This window comes from Notolepis coatsorum (assembly GCF_963971535.1).
Source record: "Notolepis coatsorum genome assembly, chromosome: 6".
Classification (NCBI taxonomy): domain Eukaryota; kingdom Metazoa; phylum Chordata; class Actinopteri; order Aulopiformes; family Paralepididae; genus Notolepis; species Notolepis coatsorum.
Window position 1 is genome coordinate 138,156,343 of NC_140170.1, and position 12,304 is coordinate 138,168,646.

The following is a 12,304-nucleotide window of genomic DNA, read 5'->3' on the forward strand; positions in this document are numbered from 1 at the left end:
ACAATTAAGCAACGTCCATAAATCCCCACTAGAGGGACTGGCTGTCTCCAACCTCAGCAGTGGTCACCTGACTGAAGACAACATGGCTGCTTAACGGCAGGATCAAAACAAAGTACTCCATCCGGCTCCTACTACATTTCTGTATCACAATCGGGTATGAGTGCAAATATATTGAGTATTACTTTATGTAGCATATGTTCAGTCACTGAACATTATTAATAAAGTATCTTGTTTGTGTGCAAATGTTGGCATGCTTTTGATCATCATAGCCATTAGATTATAAATACATAATTACATTGATGCTTACAGATGTGTACAAGATAAGGAATTTACGATGAGTTAGAACACTGGTCATAGTCCATAACAAGATTGTGGACAGAGATGGATCTGATAAATAAAACACGTTTATTTACACAAATATTTTCAAATACTAGTCTTCTACATAAGGACGTAAAAATATATACAGTGATGTAGGGACTCGTACAATTTTGTTATCAGATCAATGTATTACATGTCTTGTATTCTTTGCATTTTCAGAGGTTTCAACAAAAAATTCAAATAAAAAATGCATTATGTACAGCAGGGTCAGAAACATACAATTGACCTATCAAATCCCTCGTCCTGAGGAAAGCAACGGTTATGATAGGAGGATCAACAAAAGGGGGCGGGGGTTGAGATAGGTCAATTCCAGGATCTTCTGGCACGAAAACATTTGAGTTGCTTCCTTCAGTATTTAAGTGTTTAGTCAATAAATGATTGATCACAACTTAACCCGTCGCACACAAAAACAAAACAAAAAAAAACGATGTGTAGCGGCAACTGCACTTTAGTGGACTATAGGTGATATAATTTAATTTAAGAGTTGTGATCATCATTTGACACTAGAAACCCACATTTTCCAACTTTCATTTACAGCTTCTCTCCCATTTGTGACTTCTTCCAAGAAAAACTAAAATGTAAAAGTTTGGTCAGTCGCCCCCACCCCTGTGCAGTTTGAGTAAACTTTGGTTAACGTCCTGAAGTCATTCAAGGAAAGCGACTTGAAGTAGTTGAAGGAACAAGAAAGCAGCACGTTTTGAGAAAAACATTTAAATAAAAATTGAAGGAACCTGAACGGACAAAGCTTTGCGTGAATTCTGAGTAGGGCTGCACGATTCTTGCTCAAATGTGAAAAAAAGATTCTCTCTAAGAGATCATGATGATTTATTTTCAGTCATCATTTAAAAAAGTAAAGTAAAAAAAATAAGAATTTACATAAAATTAAATTTAAAAAAAGTCATAATTTAGAAATGAGATCGCATAGGTTGAGATTTTTTTTCCGATTAATCGTGCAGCCCTACTTCTGAGAGATCATATTACAAACCATTTAAACAGTGAATGAAACCTATCCAGTAGCAGTCCACAGCATTTCAATTACAAGAAAAAACTAAAAAAGATCACATTTGAGAAACAGAAAACATGATAATAACGGGCCGCATATCAAAAATCCATTCCTGGACCTCTTCTGGCAAGGAAGCAGTCAGACTGAGTATGTGGGTTTTGCGATGGCATGGACTAGTAGAGAAGCACCTGTTGGGTGTGTCCCCCCCCCACCCCTCTGGAGATGGGTGGCTGGGTGTGGGGGGAGTGTAAGGAGAGGGTGCATCACTGAGGGGCGCCAGCGGGCACAGGGGGGCTCAGGGTGTTGGTAGCAGCGGAGAGGACGGGCGAGCCTGTGAGGGCACCCAGGGCAGTGGAGGCTGGCAAGGCAGAGATACCTGGGGGTGGGGACAACATTCATAAACCACAAGGAACCACCTGGAGCCTTAAAGGCCAACTTGCAGGTTAAACCCTACTCTGCAATTATGGGTAGTTTACATCATTGGTATCTAATTTAATTATTTATTTATTTCCATTTGACGCCGGAAATTTCACTCAGAAATGGTTAAAAAGGTCCACGCACGAATAACATGCACGAGCAAATCTAAAAGCTTATCAGACGCTAGCACGGCCGTGACGTCACTTCAGGAAACGTATGCCGTATGCCCGTCCGGGTCATAGTACTACTGGATATATGGCGCTGGCTAACGTTAGCATTATGTCTACTGTCGTGAACCATTTTAGATCGGGGCATGTAGAGGAGTTTGGGGAACGAGTAAAATCATGTGCAGGTCCTCTTCTCAGACCTGTGTGGCGAAGCACTGCACACGCATCATGCAAGCTACACGTCGCTGCATGTTGATCAATGGTGGCCCACTCTGTGCATCACAGTCAGTGACTGTGATGCACCGAGTGGGCTACTATTGTGCTAACAACGTGCTGCGGCGTCTGGCTTGTTGGCCAGCATGAGTGCCCGATTTGGGGTGGTTCTCTCCTCTTTGTGTGCCTTTGTCCTCGCGGGTGTTCTGTCGGGGAGCTTGTGGACGCGACAATAGTGGTGGTTGTAGGGTGTTTGAGCTTGTAGCGTTAGTTAGCTCATAGCTATCGTGTCCCACTAGCGTTACGGGCTCGATCACCTTATGGCTGCTGCTGTTGTCGTGTACATGGGCTCCCTGGCAGGGTACTTGTGGGGACGGGGGTGTACAGAGAGGAGAGAACCATTTTGGGTCGGGCGTTCATGCCGGCTAGCGAGCTGGACGTCGGGATATGTTGTTAGCACAATAGCTACCAAGCTAAGCTATGTTAGCTTCTAACGGTGTATACACAATATGTACAACGACACAATGATTTACATTATTACAAATATGGTAACGTGGTTGTGGCTTTTACAAATAGTGGTTAGCTTTAGAGATGGATGGCTATGATCACGGAGAAACAGTGTTGTTAGGTGAAACAGATACATTTTCATTCGGCTAGTAGTAGCAAGGCTCTCTGCCTGCTGTAACAAGTAACAAGAAGGCTCCTTGCTTCCAGTTCCTGCCACTACTGCCTGTGACTCCCAGAGCTCAGAGCCCCCTGGTGCCCTGCACCTGTTGTGACGACATCATTTCGATTACACGCGCACGTTATGAACCATTGATTAAAATATCCACGTGCATGGTGATTGTGTTGGGCAAATAATTTTTTTTGATAAAAACGCTAAAACTGGGTCAAATTCAATACTTTTTTTTCCTTCTTCATGAAAGTCACCGTTGGCCTAGTCCACACTGTTTATTGAACAAAAATACAACATGCAAGTTGGCCTTTAAAAGAACACGCTATCGGGCTGCAAGCTAGCCTATCTTAGCACAAATGGTGGCCCATATCCGCTTCCATTCATTTGTGCTAAGCTAGGCTAGCTTGCAGCCGGATAGCTTTCCACTGAACGCACAGAGGAAAGAAATCTATCTTCTTGTTGGACTCTGGAAAAGACAGTAAGCGCATTTCCTATAATGTTGCTGTGTTCCTTTAACAACAGTGCCCAGCTTGCTCATGCAGCTGTGTGTTTTAACCTCTTAAAAGACGGTAAGCGCATTTCCTATAATGTTGCTGTGTTCCTTTAACAACAGTGCCCAGCTTGCTCATGCAGCTGTGTGTGTTAACCTCTTAAGCCCTAGCCATATTTTCAGAAGATTTGCCTAAAAATACATAAATGGAAGATTGCTCCACTTACTAACTTCTACAAGGTCCATTTGTATCTAGGGACATCTATGGATCTCAGAGATTGTATTCCCAGAGTCAGAAATAGTGTCTGTTACTAGGCTTGAGTAAATTATAATGAACCAAATGAGAATATAAATTCTTTGTTTTTCTTTTTTCATCTTTGACGGTGAATAACACCATGCTAACATTGACCAGACATGAGAAATTTCCTCAGATCAAGCGTACAAAAGATCTAAGCAAATTAATAAAGGGCAGATGATTTACAGTGAGTTTTGTAGATGCAGTACTGAATTTTGCCATTTGGAATATGAATATAGAATATCAGCCCTATAAATTACCTTATTATCGCTAAGTCATACATCTATGGATCGGGGCAAATCTTCTATCCAATGGCAGAATTCAATCTGGATTTAGTACCACCAGGCGCCCCCGACAGGGCAGCAAAAACTGAATGAAATCTACTGTAAGTACAGTTACTTTTTTATAATGTAAATTGCGCCGCCATTTTTTTTTTACCAGATTTCTTTTTTTTTGTAGACGTTCACAGAAAGGTAGAGCAACTAACTGCGTTCTATTTTATGGCAATAGCGTTCAGGTTTGTTCCACCTGTGAGATATGATCCCGAAAATAACGAGAGAAAAAAGCTTCACATTGGAAGTCAGATGATTGATAGGGGCTGGCGTGAGTAGGGAAGTGTAGTTTTATGAAATGAAAAGTTAGGTTGCGCCAAGTCCTCGCGTCAATATGCGCCTTTTTCCGACTCGATACGCTGAGTGAAACTCATATTTCATTAAGAACACTTAAATCATTGGTAAACAAACTTAGTGCTGAAAATATAAATTTTGACTTGCTATTTTGACAGGGTTAGGGTCTTCACTCTTGGCTACATTTGAAAAAAGAAATGCAACGTTAATTAATACGTTCTGTATTGATCGATTTATGGCGTGATATCAATCTCGTACCGGACCGCTCGTGCTTAGGAGCTTAATTAATTGATTTATCCATAAAAACCATTTGCAGATCAATAATCGATACACATCAATATTTCATGACAGTCCTACCCAGAAACGATCACATTTATACCCTAGACAAGACGGTGTACACCAGGATGGAAACAAATGGGTTTCATTCTGGAAGACTGTCGCCCTTACTCAAGAACAAATACTATGAGATCATGAACCTTATTCAATTTAAAATGTCAATTTAAATTTAGAATTGAATTTCCGAGCACCATCTTAGAGAGAAAAAAAGAACACGTTCCCCAATAAGAGGTCAACTCCATTCTGCAGCTCACCAGCAATCATGTTGGCTGTGCTCACAGCTGGGTTTCCACTGGGCATGTTGGCTGATCCGGCCATGCGAGATTGCTCTTTAACAACAGGGTCTGGGGGTAAAACGCATATTATCATTATTCTAACCAGTGTAGTACTGGAACCAACGTTGTGTTATTCACAGTATTTTTTTTGTACCAATGTGAATAATGAGTGAGGTGTTCCCTGTGCGTCAGCAGCAAATAGAGGTAAGGGTGGTCCATGGCCTCGCAGGCGGTCAGCCAGGCTTCATTGTTCTATGTGTAATATAGTGTAGTGTTTGTTCTTACAGAAGTAAGGGTGGTCCATGGCTTCTCGAGCGGTCAGCCGGGCTTGATGGTCGTAGCGCAGCAGTTTGTCAAGGAAGTCCAGGGCCTCTGGACTGACCAGGTGCTGATTCTCGCTGTGGACGAAGCGCTCCCACCGCTTGCGAGAATGTCTAGAGGAGACAAAGAAGGTGCTCTAAGAATGCCTAGAGGACACACACAGAAGGTGCTCTAAGGATGCCTAGAGCAGTGCTTCCCAATCCTCTCCTCGAAGCACCCCAGCCGTTCCATGTATTTGTTCAATTCCACCACCAGCACACCTGATTCAACTTAACAAGCCCTTTATTAGTTGAATCAGGTGTGCTGGTGGTGGAATTTAACAAATACATGGAACGGCTGGGGTGCCTTTAGGAGAGGATTGGGAACCACTAGCCTAGAGGACACACACAGAAGGTGCTCTAAGCCACATGTTCTGTAGAACGCCAAAGCATATTACACCCAGTTTCACTGCTAGTAGGGGTGTAACGATGCGACCTCACAACGATTAATTTCGATTACGATTATTCAGGCAACGATTCAATGCATCATGAAATCTCTTCATTTGACCACGATTCGATACATTTTCGATAAATGTTCTATCAGTTAATTCCCCAAAGATTTTTGAATACCCAAATGTGGCTGGGGGAACTGATTCACTCAGCATGAATGGACTAGTTAATAAAAACAATACACAAAAGAAAAATGAAAAATTTCTTTGATTAATTTAGATTTGAATTGATTCTAACATATTCAAATCGATGCATCGATTCTAACACATTAGAATCGATGCATTTCGATTAATCGATGCATCGTTACACCCCTAACTGCTAGTAATACAAATTGATTCTTGTAGATAAAATAAATACATTTCCATTTGCCCAGCTCAACTACAGAGAAACCAGAGTTGTCAGATGTTGACATGCTCGAGGTGATGCGAGCGCAACTCTGGTCTGCTGCTCTGTCCCATCTTTTACTTTATCATCAAGACTGTCAACAAATGACTATAAATTGGGAGCATGATAGGCGGCTACGTGGTGCAGTGGGCAAGGCGCTCACCACGAATACTGGAGACGCTGGGTTCGCCTGTTCGAGCCCAGCGCTCCACATTGCTTTCAGTTTAGCTGGTCGTCCGTACTAATACACATTGGCAGTATTAGGGGGTGGGAAACTGATGGGTGGGGATCGGGCGTTGTGGACAGCGACTCCTACAGGTCGGTTGGTGCACCTGCGCAGTAGAATGAGGAAGCGATGGGGGCGGCGCCCCTCCAAAGCGCAGACCCCTGACGCTGAAAGATCGCGCCGCGCAGGTGAAAAGATGAGACTGCTGTTACCTCGAGTATCGGAGGGGACTCGTGCTATGTATGACTTAGTCCACATTGCGGCCGGCTTGTGGGAGGCAAGAAACAGCGTTCGAGACAGGGGAGGGTTGAATTGGATGATACGAAATTGGGATGGGAGAAAAATAGAAAATGGGAGAAAAGTGGATCAAAAAAAAATTAGAGCATGATGGCCATCTATGCACTGGAGCATATGTGAGAACAGGACTTTGCAATTCAGGTATCATTGGGCCTCATGCATGAAGCGATATAAGAACAGATTTCGTTCTTAACTAGCATTTCTTCTTATTTTGTTCTTACCTTTTGTTCAACCATCAAATGCACACAGCACACACACCCGCTCACTTAAACAAACAACACACTGCAGCACCCACTCTACACACTTTAGATCACCTAAACACACTTTACACTTTATATTTATTGGTAAAGGATTTGCACTACAACTCGTACACCTTACTGTAAATTGTACCTAAATTGTACTTCATCCCATTTCTGCTCTGCACTATATAGTATTGTATATTAGTACATTGCATAGAATATTGTATATTGTATGGTAACTCAGTTACTTCTATTCTGCATCGAACATTGTACATATGTCTATACTGAACACTGTGACCTTTTGTACTTCTATTTTACATGCTATACTATTTTATTTCATACTATCTTGTCTAGCAGTCTCTGGAGCGTAACAGTAAGAAGCATTTTGTATAAGTATTCTGTACTTCTGTATGACAACTATTAAAGAAACTTGAACTTGAACCTGGATTCAGCAATGTTTTCTTATTGTTGCTTTTCTCTCAGGCAAGACCAAATTCTAAGAGTGGTCAAGAGCACTCTTACCCATATAAGAAAATCGTACCAAAAAATTTAATAAAATTTAAAAAAAGCATACCATTGGTTAATTGCCCCCAAATACGACTTTAGAAATACAGAACCTTTCAATAATAATAATTATTATTATTATAACTTATTATAATAATAATAATAATAATGGATTGGATTTATATAGCGCTCTTCATGACACCCCAGTGACCCCAGAGCGCTTACAGAGTCCATTATTCGTTCATACTGTCTGAAATGGATTATATATTGGTGTTAGAACAGTTATGCTCTGGCCGCCCAGGCCATTGATTGATTGAAGATTTTATTAACAGATTGCAGAATGGAGGGCGGCTACGTGGCGTAGTTGGCAAGGCGCTCACCACGAAATCTGGAGACGCTGGGCGTGCCTGTTCGAGCCCAGCTCTCCACATTTGCTTTCAGTTTAGCTGGTCGTCCGTACTAATACACATTGGCCGTATTAGGGGGTGGGAAACTGATGGGTGGGGATCGGGCGTTGTGGACAGCGACTCCTACAGGTCGGTTGGTGCGCCTGCGCAGTAGAATCAGGAAGTGTCGGGGGCAGCGTGAGCCTCCCACACGTTACTCCTCGCCACTGAGAGATCGAGCTGCGCAGGTGAAAAGATGCGACTGCTGTTACCTCAAGTACCGGAGGGGACTTGTGCTATGTATGACTTAGTCCACATTGCAGCCGGCTTGTGGGAGGCAAGAAACAGCGTTCGTGACAGGGGAGGGTTGAATTGGATGTTACGAAATTGGGATGGGAGAAAATATAGAAAATGGGAGAAAAAGTGGATAAAAAAAAAAAACAGATTGCAGAATGGGTACAATACAGTACGGCTCAATACACACAATTGTTAAGGGGATGCAGACCAGAGAAAGACTTTCATCTTGTTTACATCAGGGTCCCCCATTTTCAATTCATAATGACATTTGACATACACAACATACAGATATACAGATATATATCATGACATTTATGACATACGAGATATACAGTACTGTATACGTAGCATAGAACACATATCAGTGGTTCCCAAACTTCTTGTTTATGCGGACCACTGATTGTTATCAAGAACATTTGTGGACCACCTCGTATGCAAACAGTAAAAAAATAAATAAACAACTGCCTTTGACCCAAATGTGGTGGTGGCTTTTCTTATTGTTCTCTTAACACATTGAGTGCCAACGACAAGATTAGTCATCTTAACTCGCCATGCGTTGAGTGCCAATGACAAGTTCTCGTTTTTTTCTCGTTATTTCTTTTATTAGCAATATCCATTCATTTTTCATCCATCCAGCCTGACGTTGTCATTGGGAATGGCTCTGAGCTCGAAAAGGGCAAATACCTCACCTATCGTCTCCCGGATGGTATTGCACATCATTGGATTGGATTGGCTGAAAAAGTGCATCGAAAAAATAACTCTGGTCCACGTTTTACTTCTGGGGCAGGCATCTGGATACTATTGCATTGACTGAGGGGACTGGAAGAAGCGTAGATTATCTGTTTCGGAGTATAATGTTGGATCAATAAATGTGATCGATATTTGGAATGGCGATCAGGAATTGGATAAATCTTTTTGCAGAACATCTGATGTGAGGTAAGGACTCTATGTTACCAGTTTTGGGTTAATCAGATGTTTTTTTCACAGCGATCACAACGTGCATGTGTGTGTGCGTAACGTTAACGCTAAGCACGGCATAGATAATCGATTTTTCAGCCCGCTTCTCTAGCGTGCATAAGTACACATATACTATCGATAATCTAGCGTTTATTTTAAAACGATTCATAAAACAGCCGAAAAATGACAATGTGTTTTGTGTATTCCACTAAAGGGCTATTATCGCGGAATTTCTCTCAAATTACTAGCACTCTCCGAAACTATACTCTTATTCAAAACGGTATCAAACGGAAATGTACCAATGAAAAAACAATCAGTTTCGTACATGTTGACTGCAAGCAAGTCATTGATAAGCGAGGGGTGTTTTAGACCCATAGCCATAATTTAAGATATAGTTTAAGCGTTCGCAAATATCCCCAACCTCCCATTGACTAAAGCACTGGCACGGAAGGGGTTATCTGGGCATAGGGGCGTGGCTCTCAATGTGTTAACAGACAGGTAAGCAAGAATATAAGAAAAATAATAAGAGTATTGTTTTTTTTTATCCACTTTTCTCCCATTTTCTATTTTTCTCCCATCCCAATTTCATATCATCCAATTCAACCCTCCCCTGTCTCGAACGCTGTTTCTTGCCTCCAACAAGCCGGCTGCAATGTGGACTAAGTCATACATAGCACGAGTCCCCTCCGATACTCGAGGCAACAGCAGTCGCATCTTTCCACCTGCGCGGCGCGATCTTTCAGCGTCAGGGGTCTGTGCTTTGGAGGGGCGCCACCCCCATCGCTTCCTGATTCTACTGCGCAGGTGCACCAACCGACTTGTAGGAGTCGCTGTCCACAACGCCCGATCCCCACCCATCAGTTTCCCACCCCCTAATACTGCCAATGTGCATTAGTACGGACGACCAGCTAAACTGAAAGCAATGTGGAGCGCTGGGCTCAAACAGGCGAACCCAGCGTCTCCAGTATTCGTGGTGAGCGCCTTGCAGACTGCACCACGTAGCCGCCCCATAAGAGAGTATTGTTGAATGAGGCCCATTGTTCTAAAATGTTGGGAGTTTGCAGAGTGCTTGAATTGCAGTTAGTCTTTGGAGAGCTTGGGACACATGTGATACAACTATGACTTTGCAGCTCAAGTAAGTCTAACAAGTCACGGTACCAAGTTTTGAGTTGATGCAATTGACCAATCTCAAACCCTGCCCTCTTTTATTAATCGTCGAATCACAACTCTTGCTTCCCAGGATCAAGAAAAGAGGGGTTTGAGATACCTCAATTAGTTATCCATCTCAAACCCCACCCTCTTTTCTTGATTAGTTATCCAATACTTTTGTACTGCATGTCTCTTCTATGGTGATTGTATGAGCACCCCCACCTTCCAAGGATGTCATTGAAGCGAGGTTCCAGCTCGATGTTGTACTTGTCAATGTAGTCGTACAGGTCTTCAGTGCCCAGCACTTTGGCTATTCTCACCAACTGCAGAGGAATGGAGGGAAAGGCCACAAGGTTATTATTTTGACAGATTAGTCATATGGTGTGATTTAAACAGTTGCAGCAGCTCTACATTGGAGGATTGTGTGAATAAACGAGTCGCCTTATATTAGGGATGGGCAAATTTCACACAATTACTATTCGATACTCACTGGGAACTATTTGATTACTAATTTAAAAGAATCTTTATTAATCTCTCTTTTCTCCCAGCTGTTAAGACTTACGCTTAAAAATATATATATAATTTAACGACTATAGGAATAATTTTGAAATCAATGCCCATCCCTGCCTCATATAGAACTTAATGGAGGCATGTCTGCCAGATATCTGCTTCAGCACAAGCAGCAGCTATTGCAATGTTTCACATTCTAACCATTCTTAGAATGTTTATACAATTTGATATACTGTTTATAATAATATTAGAGCAAATATGCGTGTGTGTGTATGTGTTCCTCTTTGTGGGTTGTATACAGGGTGGGGGAATTAATAGCATGGTACATGCCGGTACATTTTTGGTTGGTGGCTGGTAAGTATGTCAGTTACACCAGCCACTTGACAGGTGATCTTGAAATCTATGGGAGGTCATTTTTATTTCAGCATCCATTTCAGCTAGTAAAAATTCAAACTGACTTCTTCTGCCACTTTGGCAGGAAAAGCAAAAAAAAAGTGTTTCCCATCCTGGCTGTATCCTAGAAGAACTGACTTTTCTTGTCCTATATACATAAAAGGGGAAAGAAAGCACGAATGTAACTTGTAACATGGCTTGTTAAACATCTGCATCTTTTTTTTCTTGACAAACCTGTCAACCTTCAGTAAGTAATGTAAGTGGACATAAACTAGCATATGCTCACCTGGTCATAGTTGTCGTGGCCATGGAAGAAGGGCTCCTTCCTGAAGATCATACTAGCCAGCATGCAGCCCAAGCTCCACATGTCCAGACTGTAGTCATACATCTGAAACACACAGACGGAATAAACTGACCACACGTCACTGGTGGGCAGAGTCAGGTCACACAAAATGTGGAGTCACTGGTATCGATGCTCAATAATATCATCTTCCCATACTTTTAGTACAACCCCAAAACCTGTTCAGACCTGGGAATGACCCCTTCAGAGCTGGGAATGACCCGTTCACACCTGGGAATGACCCGTTCACACCTGGGAATGACCCATTCACACCTGGGAATGACCCGTTCAGAGCTGGGAATGACCCGTTCAGAGCTGGGAATGACCCGTTCAGACCTGGGAATGACCTGTTCAGACCTGGGAATGATCAAACTGAACCATCTAAAACACTGCCCTCTTTTCTCCATCCACCAATCACAAATGTTGCTTCCCTTAATATTCTCTGCATTGTACTTTTAACCTTTCATTTAAAATGTTTTCCTGTGTACATTGTACAGGGGACTCAGATTCAAAGTATCTCGTCTTTATGTGATTTCATAATGCCCGTCTGCAACCATCATCGGGTGTCCATTTTGTCTCCCTCCTATTAGCATTCCGTTCAATTACACGTGGGACTCAACATTGTTGAAATCACAGGTGACATTATCCCTCGATATTGAGTGAGGAAGTTGTAACAATGGGTTGAGGACAGAGGGCTTATTGAGCACATCAATCACACAGTCTCTGGCATGTGGTTTTACAGCACATAAAAACACCCACACGCCACCAGAGACCATACCTGGTAGTCCACCAGGAGCTCTGGTCCTTTGAAGTAACGCGAGGCCACCCTGACGTTGTACTCCTGTCCAGGGTGGTAGAACTCAGCCAGGCCCCAGTCAATAAGACGCAGCTGCAGACACAGGAAGACCGTTAGTGAGTTGAACACTTGAAACCAGTT

At 42.5% G+C, this 12,304-nt stretch overlaps 1 protein-coding gene across 2 annotated transcripts in view; it reads right to left on the bottom strand.

Annotated features, from left to right (window-relative positions):
- Positions 1 to 394: 394 nt before the first annotated feature.
- LOC311230459 (casein kinase II subunit alpha) overlaps positions 395 to 12,304 on the bottom strand; it is a 38,519-nt gene continuing 26,609 nt past the window's right edge. For both annotated transcript variants that reach the window (XM_084316747.1, XM_084316748.1), the window contains exons 8-13: positions 12,146 to 12,256; positions 11,314 to 11,415; positions 10,347 to 10,447; positions 5,162 to 5,310; positions 4,856 to 4,945; positions 395 to 1,757 (exon numbers count right to left, since the gene is read on the bottom strand). In XM_084316747.1, coding sequence (XP_084172873.1) covers positions 1,645 to 1,757; positions 4,856 to 4,945; positions 5,162 to 5,310; positions 10,347 to 10,447; positions 11,314 to 11,415; positions 12,146 to 12,256 — 666 coding nt within the window. In that variant the 3' untranslated portion in view covers positions 395 to 1,644. The remainder of the gene's footprint in view (positions 1,758 to 4,855; positions 4,946 to 5,161; positions 5,311 to 10,346; positions 10,448 to 11,313; positions 11,416 to 12,145; positions 12,257 to 12,304) is intronic.